Source organism: Rhamphochromis longiceps, linkage group LG3, assembly GCF_057381845.1.
Source record: "Rhamphochromis longiceps isolate RC_006_pf linkage group LG3, R_longiceps_female_GT1.1, whole genome shotgun sequence".
NCBI classification, from domain to species: Eukaryota; Metazoa; Chordata; class Actinopteri; order Cichliformes; family Cichlidae; genus Rhamphochromis; species Rhamphochromis longiceps.
The window spans coordinates 61,118,193-61,140,329 of record NC_140559.1 but is presented as its reverse complement, the minus strand read 5'-3'; the positions used below and the strand labels follow the sequence as shown (position 1 = coordinate 61,140,329).

General features: G+C 42.1%; 1 protein-coding gene across 3 annotated transcripts in view; it reads right to left on the bottom strand.

The window, feature by feature from the left end:
• acox3 (acyl-CoA oxidase 3, pristanoyl) overlaps positions 1-16,603 on the bottom strand; it is a 29,375-nt gene extending 12,772 nt beyond the window's left edge. Inside the window, exons 1-10 of one of the 3 annotated variants that reach the window (XM_085400568.1) lie at positions 16,486-16,603; positions 15,010-15,152; positions 12,002-12,099; positions 11,758-11,893; positions 11,262-11,336; positions 11,061-11,150; positions 8,994-9,137; positions 6,441-6,529; positions 3,078-3,174; positions 453-635 (exon numbers count right to left, since the gene is read on the bottom strand). In XM_085400568.1, coding sequence (XP_085256694.1) covers positions 453-635; positions 3,078-3,174; positions 6,441-6,529; positions 8,994-9,137; positions 11,061-11,150; positions 11,262-11,336; positions 11,758-11,893; positions 12,002-12,099; positions 15,010-15,132 — 1,035 coding nt within the window. In that variant the 5' untranslated portion in view covers positions 15,133-15,152; positions 16,486-16,603. The other 2 variants (XM_085400570.1, XM_085400569.1) reach the window with 2 other exon arrangements.
• Between the last annotated feature and the right edge of the window lie 5,534 nt (positions 16,604-22,137).

Below are 22,137 nucleotides of genomic sequence, written 5' to 3'. Positions count from 1 at the left end.
CTCACTCGAGCCTTCAGCAGTTTGGAAATTCTCGTTGACATCAGTACGTTTCCCAACAATAAGGTTGCAAAGGTGTTGAGAAAGCTCCCTGGGGTTAAACATCGAGAGGTTTCCTGTGTGACACCTGCTTATGAATGAATCAGCTGGTATTAATGTTGATATCGTGGCAGTGCTGTCTTCTAATTACTGACAGGTGGCAGCTGTCAGGCTTCAGTGTCCTAACTTTCCATGCATTTGGCACCTCACTTCCTTCATGTGTTCAACACCTTTCCCCTGTTTCACATGTAGCTTAATTCATAGACATTTATGGTTTGATTTTTTTGAGTAAATTGAATATGTTGTTCCCAACACCTAGTGAAAATGTCAAAGACACCTTCACAAATATATTTAGTTAGAAAACTGGGTGAAACTTATTTTACCCACTAAACGTTACCTGTACCTGATATTATTACCTGTAACTGGTACTCTAAAACAGGGATTTCCTCTGTGTCTGTGGGTCCAAACTGTCTCCTGGCAGCTGAGAAGCGGATAGCCACTGTCAAAGCTAACTTCAGGTTGATAAGAGCCATCCTGGTGATATACACTCTGCCCCCTGATAAGGCACCAAGAGATGCCCCAAAACGCTTTTTAGGGTCCTGGAAGAGACAAAAGAGACACTGATGAGGACTGATTAAAAACACAGCAAAGATATTATTATTATTAGTTATTCATAAAATGTCCGTGTGGTACTTCACAGGATTGCTGAATTGCGTTTCTGAATATGAAAACATAAAATGATTATTTAACTGCACTGCTAATGTTCTTACACAAAATCAAAACTTAAATGTGAATTCATTCATTTCTCGATCCCACAGTTCCAGCAACTACATGCCATTCAAATGCTGGGCAGGCACAGAGTACTGACAGAAATATACACACGTGCGTGAATATTTATGCCAGTAGTATGTGCTGCTCTGTTCTAAACATTTCAGGTGATTATTAAGGTCAGTGAAACACTGCTGTAGGAGACGGCCTGAGGCTTTGAATTGAATCGACCTTTAAGCACCGTGTCACAGTCTGCTGATGGCAGAATTATTACAGCCTGATTGCAGAAATCAGGCAGGGTAGGATGTTGGCTTTGTTAGGGATCTGTTAAAGATCTTTGTGAAGGCGCCCATAAGCTGGTCAGCACATGCCTTGAGTACACATACCATCAGAGGCGGCAGCCTTCACTGGGTTCACTGCACTGGGCACTTGGTCTAATGTGTTTTTCCTCTGTTGGCACATTCCACGTACTGTGAGTCCGTCTTTAACCATGCTTTGTTAAAATCACCAGCACTGATGAAAGCCCCGTCCACATGTATCTGCATGTATTTGGTGATGATACTGTGCACCTGGCATTAGCCATGCTAACGTAACCCAACCACTGCAGGAGCCTTCTTATACCCTGCACCCTGCACTGCGTGGTGTTGGATGAGGGTGCACAGCAGAGACGAGTCGGACACAAGTGTTCGATTTGTGGCTGGACTGCACAGTTTATTCAGACCAGGGTCGGGCGATATGTAAAAATTTTCCAACCAACAGTCAATCCAACAATCGCCCATGGGCGATATATTCTTTTTGATGGGCGGGGCAATGTAATTATGCGCAGACGGATTTGCACATTTACAACACGGATGAAGTCCAAACATGGACGAACTAGTTTCCAAAAACAAAAAACCTCGCTGTCAGTGTTAACGCGGCTTAAACGCAGTCATCACGATTAAACATGTTAACACGTTCGGCCCATCTGGAGCGCAGAACGAACAAACTTTGGACAAACTGCTTGAAATGCGTTGACAGAGACATTTCAGGGATTTAGACTCAGTCTGCACTGAGTACGTAATATCGGATCGGTCCATCTCTACTATATACCACGATGGCGGCACACACAGTTGGAGCAGCTTACGGCTCTCCGTCTCAGTTCTGCTTTCAAAATTTGCTGCACCCGCCAGAGCCTCTGATAAGTGGCCTGACAATAGGTTGGAGATGGTTCCAGGGGCTTCATGACGTAAGAAGTTAGTAGGTCTGTAATCCTGGGGGTCTTCGGTACAGGATTGAAGCATGATGTTTTCCACAGCACTGGGACCCTCAGATTCAGACTCATCTTGAACAGTTTATGAAAGACTCCACAAAGCTGGGGGGGCACAGGGCTTGTGGACATCGGGACTTACCTTGTCTGGTCCAGCAGACATGCCACTCCACACCTCTCTCATGCTGCTGGACTTTCCACTCCACCTTTCTTCTGTAATTGTTCTTAGCCTCTCTTATCTTGCCCTTAAGAACACCTGAACCATTCTCACCTCCTCTTGTTATTTGGGTAACAATGGACCGTCCAAGCTGGGACAATGGACTAGGTGCAAAAGGTTGTGTTGATACACTCAGTAAGCTCATTGATGTCCTCACCATGATTTTCACAGAGTGTCTCCCAGCCTATCACCTCAAAACAGCCCTGTAGTTCTGCTAAGCCCTCCTTCATCCACCTCCTCATACTTCTAGTGGTCACAGGCTTGCCTTTCACACAATAGGCACAAAGCGGGGAGCGAGATGAATCAGGTGGGGGGCTGTGGGGTTAGGCGAGGGAGGAACATAAAGAGCCCCCAACATTCTCCAAAAGTTGATTCTGTTCATCTGGACGTAGCGTTTTGTGGGAGAAACGTTTCGTCACTCATCCAGGTGACTCCTTCAGTCTCAGCTGACTGCAGCTTTCAATCTTATAAACAGGACATTTGCATAATGTCTGAAACCAACACACTGAAGGAACAACATTACATGTGGGGGGGACTCCCAGCAGCTTTCAACTGCTGGTTGTCAGAAATGCCGCTTGCAGCCAGCTAAGTGACTGTATCTCTACATTTGCTGTTGATAAGTGTTTTTAACCGCTAATAATTTCAATAACTTATAAATAATTAGTTCTTTAAAGAAAGAGCATCTCTGAAATAAACCCATTGTTCTCTAGAATATGGTTAAAGGTTATATCTAAAAAAGCTAAGGCACAGGAAATCAGGCTGTTGAGTTTGAAGTGCCTTCTTTGGCTGCCACTGGAAATCTGCACGGACCTTAAATGGTGTCACGTAGCGACCATCAGGAGTCAGATCTCCGGTCTTATTCAGCAGGTTCTCGCGTGGGATTCTCACATTGTGGAACATCACAAACCTGTTGTGAGAGAAAGACGTAAATGTTACAGAAAAGAATTGTTACACATCAAAGAGCGAGCCATTCAGTGGATCCTAATGTTTCTTTGTTTCTGGTGTGCAGGCAGGTCAGGCAGATATTTGTTGTTGTCATCATCATCATCTTTTTTTTTTCTAATTTTTAGTCTTATGGCACCAACACATTTAAAAGAACAAAAGTTGGGATGGAGGCAACAAAAGACTGTAAAATGAGGTGGTACATTTTCTCAGAAAGTAAAGATGGGCAGAGGTGGAACCATTTCTGAACACTGCTAAAATAAAATTGTGAATTTTATGAATATCATCATCTACAGTACAAAGTGTTAACAAAAGATTCTGGAGCAGTTTTCTTTTAACACTATATTAACAATCCAATATTGGATGACCATCATCTTTAGGCCCTCAGGTGGCACCGGATTATATTCTATTATTTAAAATATAGCGCAGGGCACTGAATTGGGTGATTCCCACAAAGCTGTGGTTAGTAAGTCTAGGTCATATTCTCCAAAACCAAAGAGACCTCGAGGAATAAATGGGTTTTTTCAAAATTCTCATCACCAGTATGTGTCTGGATCAATTTTTTTATGTTTTTCGTTAATGTCATAAAAATCCTTATCATATAAAACAGATATAATTCTGCCATGCTATGTAAAATCTCTATATTTATGCCTAATATTATTATATATGGTATTTAACCAAAGAAAATATTTGAATTTATTGAAAATTACTGTGTCCACGCTAAATGTTTCTCATCACCTGCTCAATAAAAAGTACTGTGTCCCTTTAAACTGACCAGCAGTCCCACAATGCATCTCTTCAGAGATAAAATCCAAAATGGACATGTGGTCAGTTGTTCCCTCTTCTCTTACTTTGTGATGTTTTTGTAATGTTACTGAATCTTCTGTCGTTATCATTACCGATATGAGATTATTCTCAATACTTTTTTAAAGGACAACATGGAGCGTCTGATGGTCTTCTAATCCCGGGTGGGATACTGTGGATCCAATCCGAAGTAAAGTCCGGGTTCAGACTGAGGCCAATGTCTGTCAGTTCCTGATGACTTAAAGTAATTAGTGCGTTGCAGAAGGACACAGCATTTTGTAATTTTAAAGTCTTACTCTTTACTGGAAGCATTAAATTACTTTGGTCAGAAGCACATCGATGGTTTATTATCCCCTATGTGCTGATGCTTAGTTATATCTGTGGATAGGCTTTGTTGGTTATTACAAGGTCTGGGCAAACACACAAACATGATTGGACTTTTGCCCTCAGAGCTCTCTGATCTGTCCCTTCCTGGGAGGCGTTCTCACTTGATATTGGCTCTCTGCAGTAGAGTATCACTTACTGTTCCTTTTACAACACTAATGGTATTTTTGTGAACCTTATCTATGTAGCCAGTTTAATTAATAACTCATAACATCTTATTTTATAAGTCTAATCTTCATGTGTTTTATCTTGTTCGATCACCTGCTTTTTCACAGTATTCATTCACGTTGTCTGTAGGGATTCACCAGCTTAGCTCGTAGCCTACTCACTAGCAGCACCTCCACCTGTCCCTTCTGCACTTTCCTGCTCAGTGCTCCAAATGTTTAGTTATGCACAGCTACTTTCAATACCACTGATATTTAGACTCTTTTTGTCCAATTGATCATCGAATTAACTTCAACAATTACTTTCACTAAACCAAGGGTTCAGTTGAGGAGGTCATTCAGCCATTTAAATCAGCTGTGTTGGATCAAGGACATCTAAAACCAAAAAAGACCTGGATGACCTCTGCTTCTACATTCAGATAAAACTGAGAAATCGAGGAGGATGCGGATGATGTTGATGATGATTTATTTTTCACTTGCAGTTGCCTGCAGTGAAATTAGACCTCTTCCAGCCATACATACATTACATAAACATCACATCGGTGAGACAGGTCAGAACAGGTAGCGTAAAGAAAAACAATGAAATGTCCCTTCTTCTTTTTGCGTTATCAATTGATCCATTGGTGATTAAGCTGCGAGCTGACAGTTGCATTAAGGGCATCATGAGAGCTGACCAGGAGCACAAAATATCCTTATATGCTGCCGACCTCCTGCTGTGTATGTCAGAGCCTTTATGCTCTCTTCCCTGTGCTCTCACTATTTTTGAATGTTTTGGCAAACTTTCAGGTTACAAGTTGAACCTGCATAAACGTGAACTTCTCTGTGTCCACTCTGTAGCCAGGAAGGTTTCATTTTCAAATTTTCAATTTAAAGTTAAATCAGAGTATGTGACCTATCGGGAGTTAAGGTTACCCACTCATACAAAGGTCTTTATGAAAGAAACTTTGTCCCGCTGCTTGAGAATACTGAGACAGATCTTCAGAGATGGACCAGTTTACCACTGTCATTAACTGGCTGCATCAGTTCTACCAAAATGAACATACGACCCAAGTTCCTTTATTTGCTTGCTACTTACCCAATAAGTATTTTATAACACTGACTAAGCATATCTCTGCATTTATTTGGAATGGCAAAAGTCCACGAATTCGTAAAGATTTCATGCAGAGGACTAGGCCAAACTTTCAGTCTTATTATTGGGCAGCAAATATTCGAAATATGCTGCACTGGATGAGTAGTTTCACTACAAAGACTCCATCTTGGCTCCAAATTGAGTCATTGAGTCAAACGTGCCTATCAGCTTTGTTGAGTGCAGCGCTCCCATTAGAACTGTACGACTATAAACGTAACCCTTTGCTGTATGACGCTCAGAATCTGGGTGCAATGTAGGAAAAGGTTTGGGTTACACTTAATGTCAATTAAAGCACCGATCAGCTCAAATCATATGTTCCCTCCATGATGGACTCTGCCTTTAAAATATGGGAAAGTAATGGCCTTAGAAATATCAAAGACCTTTTTGTAGATGGGATTGTTGCCTCATTCACGCAGCTCCTGAAGCAGTTTAATGTTCCTCTGGAGCATTTTTTACGCTATTTACAAATTCTCCACTTTGTAAAGAGTCGATTTCCTTTATTTCCGGAACTACCTGAGACACCGTCATACAGTCTAAATGTCAAATGTGTGGTTAAAAAGATTCATGAAGATAACTGTAATGTTCTTTCAGTACTCTGAAACACTGTGTACCATTCCAGCACACCAACAACTCTACCTGGTGACTGCAATAGCCAGTGAGAACATATTTCCACAACATCAAGGGCATCATGTCTTTATTTGCTTGTGTTTTCCATCTTATTTTACAAATGCAGCATGTGCAGTCACCTACCCATTATCCAGTCCGTTCTGACCCAGCTTCTTCCCCATGTCTCCGACCAGCACACCAGGCAAAGCCAGCAGGGTCTTGGGATCTCTCAGCTGGAGCAGAGTGATTACAGCTTAACTGGCTGTGTGTCAAATAATACACAAATCTACACAAACATCTGAAAATAACACACAGTATAAGATACCTGCAGTATGACTTTATTTGACCAACTCTGCTGATCATACATGATTTCTAACACTTTTAGAAATCGTGGTGTTCTCAAGTCTTATCAGACAGTTATCATTTTTAAGAAATAATGAAAATGAAAACAACACACCATTTTGCTTTTATTTAAATTAAATAGTTTTTTGTATGCATCTTCCTTTCTGTAAGGGCCGTGCAGCCCACGTTGCAGGTTATGCACAGCGCACAAGTGAGCGATAGCAGAGTCCAGGCAGGGTAGGTTGACATGAGGATTTGTGACAGAAGAATAGCATTAAGAGTGAAAAGGAAAGGTTTATCTGGTGGAAGTGAGACCTGCTGACAGGATGACAAGCTGGAGGTGGCAGAGTGGAAGATACTAAGGCTTCTTTATTGAGAGTGAAGAGAATGGACCAAATTAGGAATGACATAAATTAGAGAGACAGCACAGGTCAAGCATTCTGGAGACAAAATTAGACAGACATGCAAGCAACAGGAAAAGAGGAACCACAGAAAAGATTTACATGTCCTCCAGTAAGGGAAGACGTGTAGAGGGCTGCTGTAACGAGAGGATGCTTGGGACGGGGTGAGACGGAGGCAGATATCTGCTGTGGTGCAGCTGAAAAAAAAGTTACTTGAGGGACGCCATCTGAGCTTGAACAATGATCAGGTACTAGTGATGGGCAGAGCGAGGCGTGTACGGAGGTTTCAAAACAATCTGAATCCCATCTCCACAGTGACACCTGCTGGCCAATTTGGCTATTGCAACCCTGTGAAACCGTAACACAGACAAGTCCAGCACAATTCCTAACAAAGCTACTTAATCCACCAGACTGTCAATAATGGAGACCACCACACACTTTGGGGAAATCCCCGCACAAACAAGGCAAGAAAATATTGAGCCTGCTGCAACCATAATGAACAGGGATGGGAATTGAGAAAACCAGTTCCCAGTAGTCCAATTCCTTGGACTTGTTAGTCTGCCTATCGATCCAGTTCTAGCACTCGCACTACAATCAGCTGATTTCAGTCCGCGGGTCAGAGGAGGAAAACAGCGACACAGTCTAGAGCGTGGACATGGACGTTTACATTTATTGCACAAAAGGATGAGATAAACGGTAAAGTGGGAAACTCCTCACACTACTTTGGCAAGCATCTGCTAATAGAGCATGCTAACGCAAAGCTAGCTAAGAACACAGAGTGAAAGCTGAATGAATGCCGAGCCCAGCAGCCATCTTTTCTTTTTGCAGTCATTCTACTAAGACAAAGACCTTAGAGATGGAAGATTTGTGCTGGCGTGTGGAGTTGTAGCCTCGTTGTTATTTTTTATTGTTAGCTTTTTTATAGAGCAACTTATGTAACAAGTAGTATAATAAATAACCTTTTCCCAGGAGTAATTAAGTATCATACTGCATTACTTTTAAGTAAAGTGTTCTGTGAAACGTGTAATAATGGCGTTTTTAATTAACAACTCTAATCACAACAAAGAAGGTAAACACCTCAACAACCGTGGACACACATCTGACCCACAGCATGGAATTAATCTGCATGACTGTCATTTCTTTCCTGCTGCTTAGCAACGGCGGTGACTCTCAAAACAAAGTGAACAAGAACCCAGTGAGAATCGATAAGAGAACAGATAAGGTATCAAACTGATAACTGATATTGATAATGGAATCAGAATCACTACATTCTTATCAATTCCCATCACCAGTAATGAACGGAGTGCTTCAGCAAAATCCTCCCTCTGTTAACATTTGTGTTGCTCACAATAACTCACTAAAATAAAACATAAATGATAATATTAAGTATAAACACAGGTTTTTTGTTAGCTTGCTCACAGCCCTCAGAACTTTCTAGGAGTTCATGTCATCAGGTTTCCTCTACACACTGTCAAGTAAAGCAAGTAGCTGGCATGTGTTAACTTTTATTTTTAATTAATTTAAAATTATATTTAAATGAAAAAATGTAATTTGTTTCCTTCTTCAGAAAAACAAACATTTGTTTACAGGGTCTAATTCTGATCAAATGTTACAGTCCATTTCATGCACGTCCATCAGCTAAATCATCCTCTGCTGAAGCGCACATAAATCTAGTTCGCTCTGAGTCACGTGACCTGGATGATTTGAACCACACTGAAACATCAGCACCTCAGAAGCTCGACACAGTGTCAAAACAGCAGTAGTGAGCTTCACATCCCTATCAGTTACTAGAAACTTAGCTGTGAGGTCTCCTATGGCTCTGAAATGGAGTGGATGGTCTTATTTGAATAGCTACCTGACAACACAAAAGCTCTTGGACTTGCTAATAGTTGCCTTGTACCTTGTGATGCAAGCAGCCATTTCTTTAAAGATATTCAAATTCACCAGAACTCACCGGGACAACAAAAGAGTGCAGTCCGTGGCACACCTGATCAGGTGTGTAGAGCTGAGCATACACCACAGCATGGGTAGCAGTCTTTCCCAGGTTCCCCACCCAGAACTTTGCAGCCTCAAAGTCCGGAGAGTTGATCACAAACTCCTACAGAAGAGAAACAGAAATCAGTTCAAGTGAGGAGAAATTAAAATTCCTCCATGTGACCCTCAATTAGTCAAATGAAAAGTCAGCTATTAGAGACTTACACCGTATGACCTAAGGGGTGCCCTTATAATTTTAAATTAAAATTTTATTTGATTTCATTATCTTATGACATGATCGCATGAAACGGCCAAAAGTCGACAGTTAAAATTAAGCTCACAACTTTAACAAACTTATATAAAAGTCTTAAAATGTAATGTGGTTGGTTGGAAGTGGAAGAGAAAGCTTAACAACTTCTAGATAAGAGCCAAGATGAAGCATTTCTGGAGGGTGTAGCTGTAAAAGGGAGTTTTTCCTTCGCACTGTTGCCAGAGTGCTTGCTCATCAGGGGTGTCTGATTTTGGGGGTTTCTGTATTATTGTAAGGTCTTTATCTTACAGTATTAAATGCCTTCAGGCGACTGTCATTGTGATTTGCCACTGTATAAATAAAATTGAATTGAACTGGATCTACAGGGCAGAGCCCCACACCATAACCACAGTGCAGTCAGACAAATGCCATTTTCCAGGCGACCACCAAACCAAGACTGCTCGATCAGATCAGCAGTAGGAGAAGCAGTATGAGAAAATACCTACCAATCCTGGAGACCGAGCAATACTGGAAGACCATATGGGAGAAGGATGATACTTAACAACAACGCTCAGTGACCATAAGAGCAGACCACAGCAACCTCCTGAACAGGATCCAGTAACCATCACAGTGGCAAACATCCAAGAAAGAGTCTTCAGCATGAACAGCTGGATAACACCAGGCCCTGATGATCCAAACCCACTGGCTGAAGAAGCAAACTGCACTCCATGAGCACCTGGCAGCACAAATGAACCAGCTGCTATGGAAAAGACATGCTCAGAAGGGCTAACGAAAGGCGAAACAGCAGCTACTGGTAGACAGAGCAGTAGCCTGAGACTGTAAGACCAGACTGACCGACCTGTGCACCGCCTGTATTGACTACAAGAAAGCCTCAATGCTCCACACATGGATCCTGGAATTCTTAGAACTGTACAGGATCAAGGGGACCCTCAGAACCTACAGTGGGGATGTGAAGAACAACACTAGAGGCCAACTTCAAGCTAATAGCGCAAGTGGCATCAAGTGCACGATCTACCAAGGAGATGCTCTCTCCCCACTGTTCTTCATAAGCCTGAACCCCCTCGGTGAAGTCATCAAATCTGGCTGTGGATACCGACTACGGCATGGAGTAATTGTCAGGCACCTCCTCTACATGGATGACTGTACTCCAAGAGTTCACGAGACATTGATTAACTGATCTATACCACTAGGATCTACAGCAATGACACTGGAATGTCATTCGAACATGAGAAGTGTAGTTGGATGGTAACAAAAACAGGGAATAATCAGCTAGTCAAAGGAGGACAAGCCCGACCTTAGCATGCATGAAGGGTTTCACTCCAAAGCACCCTGAGACTACACGCTAAGGCGAAGTAAGGTTGTCATGGACTACTGTGTGTAAAAAACACTTTTCAAGATGAAACTACAAAGATCCATGAGTACATTAGGAAGATGGCCACATCCGATTATGCGTTTAGTGAATTCCTCAGGCAGCAGAAACCCAAGAAAGAAGAAGAGCAAGAAGTGGAACCATCATGGAAGAAGATGCCCCTGCATGGCATGTACAACCAGCAGACAGAAAAAGTGGCTGATATCAAAAAATCCCCAGGAAGTGGTTCCTGTGGTACTCTGAGCATTTGGTGCAGTAATCCCAAAAATGGGAAGTTGGCTCCAGCAGTTCCCAGGAATGACATCCAAAACCCATCCAGATAAAGACTGCCTGCAAGGTGGTGTGTGTGTGTGTGTGTGTGTGTGTGTGTGTGTGTGTGTGTGTGTTTGTTTTCAGAGTGCACTGACCTGAGTAGAGGGGTCATACTTGGCCGTGGTCCTCATGGCTCTGGTGTTACTGCCATGGCTCAACTCAGTCAATGCAAAGCATCCAAAGATCTATAAGCACATGTGTAACTCGATCTAAATCTATACAAAGTTTTATGAACACAACAGCAGACAGTGAGCAGTCGACTCCTTTCTCCTCTTACTCAGGATTCGCTGTCTTACCCTCATGTCTTCAGTGTTTTCAACAAATTTCTTATGTCTGCTTGACCCTGAGTTGGCAACAGTTGCTCCAAACATCTGAAACATAAAAGGTTTTGAATCTAACTGAATGACACGATAAAAGAAAAACAAATAATAACAGCTATGTGAAGATATTAAACAAATGAAAGCTTTTCCCCAATTTTAAAAACTGATTTTAACACAACCGATCTTTATGCAGAATACCCTTTTAGTGATGTTTTGCTAAATGCATCCTGGAGAATAATAATAGTGGCTCAATCCAAAAACTAGAAACTTCCTAATGTTTGTGGAAATCCAAACAAACAAACCACACGTTCTATGGTTTAAAATTACAGTGTTGCTTGTTTTAGAGTGAAAACAGCTGTGGCTTTGCCAGTCATAAACCTTCTTAACATTGCTCAGAAACACAATCTTAGTCATCTCATATAACATACACTCTGTGTGTCTGTGTGAGGACATTTTACTCAAACACAATTACCCCCAGGCTGAGGAAGAGCTTAGCAACCAAGGCCCAGTCATACATGCCCAGACAGTCGTCGAGGTACATCGCTTTCCAGGGATTGGCCATCGCCTCTTCCTTGGTGACAAAGTTGTACCGAAGCAGCTGCTTCATTCTGTGAATTTTCATATGGAGTTTTATTGTCTTTAGAAAGTACCGACTTACAGAACAGAGGACACGACAGGTGCTACATAACTTCAGCTGTAGTTTACCAAGTAGATACCTCAGAAAGGTCAGCTCTCTCTTTTTCTCTATGGGGACATCTTCACCAGGCTGACGGGCAAACAGAGGGTCGTTCTCCAGTGTCCTGAACACATGTTGCTGTAATGTGGAAAGGACCAGACAGAGTAAGACAAAGTGAAATCCACCTGACAAAATGCTTCATAGTTGATAGCCATGGCTTAATGGAAAAGAATATGAACATTAAAAGAGGTGAAATGTCTCCATGTGATCTTGTTTGCATGACATTCATTGTATAATACAGTTGTTTAGGATGAAAAATGTCAATATCACAAAGTTAAATCTAAGCTGATAGCTGCTTGAGCTTTCATAATTGAAAAGTATTTGTCGCATAATTCTGCAGATGAAAGTTGAGCCCTGCTCTGAAAACTGCCAGCGTTTGAAGAAGAGCTGCAAGAAGCTAAAGTGTTAGCCAAAGAGGAAGGCATTACGAGCGGCACAGATGTAGCAAATTCAAAGGTTGTTCTTCAGCCTGGAAATGGTAACAAGAACGTACAAGAATCCCACATTCATCTTAACATCAACTTATCCTTTATGTTAAGATTTTATTTTGGACTACTTACTTTAGGAACACTAAGGAATACTTCAAAGAACCTCCTTAATCCCACGGACACATGCTCCATAGAGGAAGCAGAGTCTGGGGACGAGGGGGCGACTCATCCTCCAGGACGGGTGAGGTCACTGAGGCAGTTAAACAAATGCTTAGTGGCAGAGCTCCTCGGGTGGATGAGGTTCACTGAGGTTCTTGAAGGTTCTGGATGTTGTAGAGCTGTCTTGGTTAACACACCTCTCCAATATTGTGTGGAGATACGGGGGCGGTACCTGAGGAGACAGTTCCCATTGGCAGGGAGGGAGACCGAAGGGTGTGCTCCAACTATAGGGGGACCGGTAGGGATGGGTATTGATAAGATTTTAACGATTCCGATTCCATTTTCGATTCTGTTTAACGATTCGATTCCTTATCGATTCTCTTATCGATTCTTTTTTTTTTTTTTAAAAAGGAGAACACTAAAGTCGATTAGCTTAGAACTTTGTTTTATATCTTCTCTTTGAACAAGATAGAAATTTAGGAGTAACATGGCCTTACAAACCCAACAGTGAGATCTTAAGAGATTCACAGCCTACGGCTCTTCAATGGGGTGTCACAGGGTCCCCAGGAAAAAAAATGTATATGTAAAATAATAAAATAAATATTCTCCTGTAGCAATAACAAAGTTTAACATAAATTATTCTGTAGCAATTACACAAGAATATCCAGTAATGTCCCTGCCTACAATTAAACATATTCACTTACCAAAGTGAAATCGGGGGCATCTGCTGTGGCAAATGGGTGCAAGCCTTTGACCACAAACTTAGACACTGCTGGGTGACATTCGTCTATCCTGGCCTGAAAGGAGACGCTACCGGTAGACTGCAGCGAGAACTGCCAGCATCTGAGCCAGCCAGACTCTGTCTCTCTCATCATGGTTATCTAAATGCAACGCACAGTAATAGCAGGTTTTGTAATAAGGTAAATCGCGCTAACATAATATGCAATGCTAATTGATTAGTTACCTGCAGTATTAACGGGAGAGGACGTGGAAATGCTACCGCTGCTGCTGGGTTGAGCTTTGCTAGTCCGGAGCGGATCAAAAACACGACATTCGTTGAAAGCAATCGCGTGTTTTTTGAGCAAATGCTTTTGCATATTCGTAGTGTTTCCTCCCTTTGATGAAATCTCTACTTTGCAAGTATTGCACGTTGCCCTGTTGTCATCCTTTCTCATAAAGTGTAACCAAACTTTTGAGCGTTTGTGCCGCTCAGGCGCCGTGTTTCCTACTGGGTAAAAGACGCTACTCAACGTGATGACGTCATTCGGGGCGACTGGAATCGATAAGGGAATCGTTTTTAAAAGTGGCAAACGATTCCAAGGAATTGAAACAGTGGGAACCGGTTCTCAACAAGAACCGGTTTTCGATACCCATCCCTAGGGACCGGTTCATAATTTGAATGGAAGAAGCAAAATGTTCCACTTGGGTGGTCTCAGATCTTGTGTGGCTTTTCCCAGATGCCCACTCCGGGTCAGGGACGAGTTGCTGCCCCAAGTAGAAGAGTTTAAGTATCTCAGGGTCTTGTTCACGAGTGATGGGAGCAGGGGATCAACAGACGCAGTGGTGCTGCAGCTGGAGCGATGCGGACTCAGCCCAGGATAAGCAGAGGAAATTGGATAGATGGATGGACTACTCACTTTAAATATTTCATTTTTATATTCATCCACCAGTTGGCACCACTGTTTACTAACGTAGGCAGTAATTTCACACTTTACTGTTTTCTGTAAGTGTGCCTTGCTGTTGAAATTAGAAGTGTATGTTACTTTTTATATTGCATAATAGTGTGTGTGTGTGTGTGTGTGTGTGTGTGTGTGATGTTCAACTTCAAATCTTCCTTCACAGAAGGCCACACTCTGAATAATGATAAACCGTGAGTAACCTTTCAATGCTTCAAAGATATCTCAGCAGTAAGAATCAAAAGCAACAGCAGGAAGAAGAAACACGAAAAGCTGGAGGAGTACCAAGGGCTCAGAGAAGAGCTCGAGAAGATGTGGAGGGTGAAGGTAACGGTGGTCCCAGTGGTAATCGAACCAGTCGGTGCAATGGCCCTCAAGCTAGGAGAGTAGCCCCAGCATGTCTCAGGAACAACATCATATCTCTGTCCACAAGATATGATGCTGCACCGGACCTGTGTGTGTGTGTGTGTGTGTGTGTGTGTGTGTGTGTGTGTGTGCGCTCAGAAGCAGAATCATGGAGAAGTGTGATGATTTATTCTAAGAGAAGTGAAAACGCAATAGTTAAAGGTGAGGATGTAAATACATCCTCCTGTCTATGCTCCAAGTGAAAATCTCTTGGCTTCTCAGTGGCAAGTTACAACAGTTTAGGCTTACCATATGATTTTCCTGATCTCACGCAAACGCTGTTTAATACACAATGCCATGAGTACAGCCTGTGCTGTTACCTTGAATAGATATACATCTTCTCCATCTATAAAGCGGACCATGTCCTTCCAGCTGAAGGAGGCTTTGTTCCTGTAGACATCGAGTGGGCCGCTGGGGAGGTCAGCCACGTCACGGTTCATCATGTTTTAAGGCACTGTGCACTCTGAAGAGATACAAGACAGAAGAAAATGGGACAGTAAATGAACAGAACTAGTCCTAGCACTGGACCCTGTGAAAGCACACTTTAATGTGTGCACTGAAATATTATGCTCAACAGTACTGAATGCTGCAGTGAGGTCAAGCACAAGCACAGAGATGAGTCCAGAGTCAGAGGCCTTACTAAGACAGGTCCTGTGCTGTGATGAAAGCTGACTGAAGCGCAGTATCAGATATTTCTTTTAAGAAAGTGTACAAGTCAGATTAAATGCATTAATGTACACATTTTAGTGGCCTTGAAGATTCAATAACACAATGTAATGCTGGGTTCAAAATTGTGCATTAATACCTGATAACTAAATACCAATATTGCACAGTATTGCACAATACCTTGTGCAATACTTTTTTGTAAATAGTCAATGGTGCAATAGACCTCAATACTTGAAATGTGCAATTCACTTGTATTTTTATTCCTATTTATTCCCTTCGTATATTTTATTTATATTTGTCTCTGTATTTATATATGTGTGTGTGTGTGTGTGTGTGTGTGTGTGTGTGTGTGTGTGTGTGTGTGTATATATATATATAAATAAAATATTCTGTAACTGTAACTTCTGTCGGTGCTGTGCTTTTTGGAAATCGAATTTCCCAGAGGGACCCACCCGAGGGATTAATAAAGTTCTATCTTATCTTATCTTAAACTGCACACGCGCTTGATTTAAAGTATAATTTTAATGACAAGTTTTTTCTTCGTTGGTTTAGTGACGCTATGCAGGTACAGGTCAGTCACCCACGGGAGGCTTACTGTGGCATTCACTGAGTGTGTATTTGCACACAGGCTGATTGTAGATTTGACCAAAGTCTTTAGCAAAGGTTTTACAGCTAGCACATCAACAATGACTACTGCACTTCAAATAAGCTCTTTCGTGTTGATATCGGACGCACAGACGGACTTTTTTACGGCTCAAGAACATCACCGACGATCAAAGACCAGCGTGACCTTTATACCTTTTTGTAACTTATCAGCTGCCAAACGCGGACCAAAGTTCAAAGCTAACAGCGTCTGGACCCGCTAATGCACGTGAAGGAGTTCCACGGCGTTGTGCTCAGCGTCACCTGCTGTGGACTGGCAGGTGTGCAAAACTAGAGAAGTGACGAAAGGAAATCCTCAAGGTTGATTCTGGTCATCTGGACGTTTTCATCGAGAGAAACGTTTCGTCACGCATCCAGGTAACTCCTTCGGTCTCAGCTGACTGCAGGTCTCCCCAACATTATAAAAGTAAAGTCTTCACTTGAATAAGCCTTTAGGTGCATACGTCACGTCACGTCTCATATCTTACCGAACGCTGCGGTTGTCACGCCGGCGTGTTGCTGGCTTCTCTGTCAGTTTCCCAACTGAGCTGTGAGCTACGCGTAAGAAGGTAAGCAGGAAAAATGACGCTTCCTAACAGCGACGACAACACTTCCTCTCTGCATCCTTCAGAATAAAAGTATCCTCTAGCGCAGTGAAAAGTAACATCATTTGTTACATTTTAGGAAATCCATGCGGAATCACGTGATCACATCGCTTATTACTAACGCTGATGTTACACTGATGTAACATATGCAAAACTCCAACGTTAAAATATCACTTTATGAGTTGATTATTAGTCTAATCTATTTTATGATGGTGATTGATAGGTTTGAGTAAACTTGTAATGCAATATTTATTTGTTTTAGAACAAAGGGAAACTGTCTTATACAGCACACCACAAACATACAACATATCGAGAACATTACCCCAAACCCAAACCCTACGAGTCCCTTTCCTCCCCGTCTCCACCCCCACCCTCCTTACCAACACATATATGCTTTGCAGCATAACCACAACATTCCAATGACACCACAGGTTAACGTCATGAATAAGGAGAGAGGTACAATAGGTCAGTGCTTTAAAACAAAAAGAAGAAAATTACTATTGCACATTCCTGAGTAACCTTTTGGTCTGATGGGTAATCTTATTTTGAAAAGTCGTTCTGTCTGAAGACTATTCTGAAATACATTCGAAAGTTACTTTGAAGGATATTATTACTTGCTTTGAACGTCACCTGTGCGGTTTTAAATTCAAATCAATTCCATGCATTTAATAACTTGTGAGTTTAAAAAATGATTATTTGTGCGTTCACGAAACCAAACATTATGCATAATTCTTATTGCTCTTTTTTGCATTGTGTATCTTTTTTGTAGAGAACTCTTCTAAGTGTTGTCCCAGATTCCAACACAATAATTTACAGTGTGCAGTAAGGTGTGTGCAATGTTTTATTGTACAGGACGTGCCTTGCTTTTTCCAAAATCCTTGTGGTTTTTGCCATATTGTTACGTAGTGTTTGACACACACTGCCGGTCAGACGTTTGGACACAGCTTCTCATTTAATGGTTTTTCTGTATTTTCATGAATGTTTACACTGTAGATTCTCACTGAAGGCATCAAAACTATGAATGAACAAATGGAATTATGTAGTAATTGTAGGTTGTAGGTTGTCAGAATATGAATGTCAGTTAAAAAGCACTGAAAGTATAGATAATAGTATGGGTGAATGTGCCGTGTTGCATTGAGTACTCCAGGAGAGCATCTTCATACATTGTTATTAGGGAATTCAGAGTCTTATTCTTCAGAGGACGAATGTCAGTGTCTGTCTTATAGATTTCTTCATAACACACTGTTAGACTTGTGTGTCTTTAATGCTAAAGAGTGTCTTATCTGTGACTGTCATCTTGACAATCGAGTGCGGGCAGGTTACAGAAACTTCAGCAGGTCCAAGTTCAATTATCACTCCCTCCAAGAAATACATGACACTAGGATTTTCAAGTTACTGATTAATTTAATTGCTACCTGGCACTTTAACATCACTGTCATCAGATTCACCATCAAACTGTGCAAAATGCATCATATTGTACAAACAAGCATGCATCACATCATACAGACGGCACAAATTGAACTATAAACGTGTGCCACGCAGAATAAACAAATAAACAAACATACCTTGCTGCACACAACAAAGAGGGAATGAGTCAGTTTGCAGAGCAAAGCTCTTCTTGACTTAGATCTGCGGTCCATGTCCCCTTAACCCTTGTGTGGTGTTCGTATTTTTGTTACTCAGCCAGTGTTCATGGGTCTGGTGGACCCGCAAGAGTTTTGGCTTTCCAAATTAACACTATCAAACAATTTTATGTTAAATTACTCAACAGATGTTTACTTCATCCCAATTACAAGACATATGAACAGCAAACATGGTTAATTTTTTCCCTTTACCTTTGTTAGATCACATTTATGAATTAATGTGCTTCTCGTTTTTCTTTTATATAAAATGTTATAAATAAATCAGTTATAATCAAGTGGAGTGAGTGGAAAGACACAACACATTTACACGTGAAAAAATAATTAATTGTTAAATTTTTCTTTTGAAAAAAACTGAACACGGGTCTCACAGACCCGAACACCATACAAGGGTTAAGCATAATTCATTTTTTTGTGGACTGTAAACTCCTCCCACATTTAATATTGACTCCTGGCAGGAATGCAGTGCGACACTAAAACAGGCCCCCAGGCAACACAAAATGTAAACATATTTGCGTTTTCTCATGTAGTGTTAACACAAATAAATTATTATTCATAAAAATAGGCTTACTTAAAATTGTATTTAAACAAAACACACATGCAATAATGATGTAATAATTATGGCAGTTATAAATGATGGAGTGGACTCAAGAGCAGACCTTGAGACAATCAAAGTTCAGTGCATTTCCCCCAGTGTTTCAACAGGACATCTACAAAATCGCAGGGGAAATGGGACCCCAGAGGTAAAAGGAGGAAACCCAGGGAAGGTCTGAACACAGGAAGCAACAAAGAAAGTTCCTTTAAGGCAAAAAGCTAAGGTGCCAAATAATGTCTACCTGGAATGAGTGTCACTCAGGAGCACAGACAACCTCAAACGATCACAGAAAGACAGGAAAGATAGAAACTGATGCGGAGAGAAGACAAAAGCTGGCAACATCAGCTCTGGAGAACTGAGGCACCATGAAAGATTAAGTTTAGTTGAACAAGTCTCAGCAAAGGACTACAGCAAGTATGCTTTGAAAGAACTATAGAACATTCTCTGAAAGACTGTATTGCTCAAACGAATATATTTCTATAGTTTATCACCGAGAAAAAAAAAGGTCTCCGATTATTCTGTGGGTTTACTGCTCATGTAACCTAAAGTTCACAAGGACAAATTCATCATTTGTCAAATAACTGGGAGTTTGTGCTGGAGGATGAACCTTGGTAAAACTGCCCCTCATCCTTTGCTGTTGACTCACCAAATTAATTTCATTTTTATTCTACCAAATTTACAACAGCAGCAGCAACAGAATCACCATCATTTGTTGATGAACAGAATATAGATATATAACCATAAAGATAACAGACTCCGATGGCCCGTCTCAGCAGAACGGAGCTCCAGCTGTGAAAAGGATTAGAGCAGGATCCCCCCGAGCCTACATGCTGGTGGTGGAGATGAAGGTGGCTTGAATGGAGCTTGAGTGATGAGAGGTGGAGATGAGGTGGATTGGACAAAATGTGTGTGCAAAAGACAGATGCACAGTAAGATCTCGAGAACACAGCATGGATGCTGATTGGCCTGGAGAAGGTGATTAGCCTGGACACACAAACAGCTTGACACTGTGGGAAAGTCAATGTGATAAACCTTAGATTCATCCAGCAGCACCTGAGAGCGGACAGATGTAGGCCATAGATCTTTCTAATTGAATTTACACATAAGCTTCATACATATTTGTCATACTTTTGGGGACAAGCCATCCAAAAGGCACTTAGAGCAGCCTTCGCGTCACCAGCGGCCTGGATGTCAGTCTTCCAGTGGCATCAGTTTCCTCACTTGACAGCCTCACAAATATGGATAAAATATCACAGTTGCCCCCTAGTGGCTTGCTGCAGTATAGGTATGATCCTTTTAACACTGACAAAGGCTGAGACCCTACAAAGGGTCCCTTTGTAGCAGGGGTCACTAACTCCAGTCCTCGAGGGCTGCTGTCCTGCAACCTTTCCATGTGTCCCTGTTGCAACACACCTGAATAAAATTATTGCCGTAAGTCATTAACTAGAGTATAGAACTTGACAGCATGCTGACGTGGCAGCCTCTAACCCTACTCAAGTAAATTTAAGTGTTAGGAAAAGTGTACTTTTAAAATACTTGCACCATGTTCATTCACTCATGAGCTGCTGTAACATGAATCAAAGGGCTGAACTGCCACTTCAGCATGCAGAGCACCACTTTCTATCCCTGAGTTGCCTGACGTTTTGTCAGGATGGCTTTAAGGCATCTAAACTTTTCCCTTGGCCTCACCAAACTCCTCCCACACCCGAGTTTTTGCTTCAGCCACTGCCTGAGCCGCATTCTGCTAAGCTGCCAGTACCCATCAGCTACCGCCAAAGTCCTGTAGGCTAACCAAGCCTGATTCAACGCTCTCCTCAGCTTGATGGCCCCCTTCTCTGGTGTCCACCGTCTGGTTCAGGGGTTACCACTGTGACAGGAGCTGACTGTAGCAGTCTCAGCAATGGAGGTGCTGAATATGGTCCGTTCAGTGTCCCCAGCCTCCATAAAAATACCACCAAAGCTCTTCAGGCCTCTGCCAGGCGTCCCCAGCAGAGGCCTGCTATAGCTTTGGACGTGCCACGTCTGTCCAGCGTCTTCCCTGCCACCCGATCCAACTCACCACCAGGTGGTGATCAGTTGACAGCTCCGCCCCTCTCTTCACCCAATTGTCCACGACATATGACAGCAGATCTGATGATATGATGCCACCCTTATGTTCAAACATGGTGTTCATTATGGAAAAACTGTAGTTTCCACAGAAGTCCAATAACAGAGTGTGAAAGACGCACGGCAGACACGACCACTCGCTCATGCTTTTCAGCATACTTTTATAAACCACGGTTGCTGTTACACACAACATGGCTACATCTCTGCAGCTCACTGCCGGACACATACCAACAACAACCACAACAGTCAGTCAGCACAGACTTTAGGCCGGCGAGGTGTGAGTGCAGATGCTGTTTCTAGTGTAAAGCACTTTGTTTAAATGTGCTATATAAATAAAGTTGTATTGTATTGTATGCCGTGCAGGTGAGTCTGCCTCCCCTGCAGACCACGCCCTGCACACAGAGCACTGCTCCAGTTCAGATCAGGTCCCAGTCACGCCCCTCCAGGTCTGATCTGATGCTGAGAGGAGGGAGGTTGGGGAGAGAAGGGCTTTGTCCACGACACAGTTATCTCTGTTCCTTGTAGATACACTGAAATAGGAAAGGAGGCAAATCCTTGGAAGCTGTAATCCAGTGGAAAACTCCTTTGAGGTTATACGCCAACATGGCAACAATGAGCAGAGACAGATATAAAACTACTGTGTGAGTCCACAGTGTTCGGGCGATGGCTGCTCCTCTAGCAATTCTTGCTGTAATTTCCAGCTGTGGAGTCCCAGGGCAGCGCTTATGTCCTCTTCCTCATGTAAGGAAACCCCAAATGTTCCTAGGCATATTCTTTTATACTCGCCCACATGCACCCTCGTCTTCCTTCTCCCCTCTTTCTCTCTGAAAGTCACATCTCCTGAGATGACAATCACCCAGTGTCCAGACACATTATCCTCTCTCTCTGACTTTTCACCACTTTAACTACAGCAGAGGTTACTTCATTAAAATCATCTTTAATCATTTTAACATGATTTCTTTTTAGCTCAGTTACACAGGAATGCTTTTCCTCACCTTACTCTGTCAGTCACAGTATCCTCAACTTATTTTTAAAAATCATGTTAAAAGTCAGGGATTCTTACATCTTACTGTCTTTTACAATCTCTCTCTAACACACACACACACACACACACACACACACACACACACACACACACACACACACACACACACACACACACACACCATATCTACCATGCTCCCAAACACACAC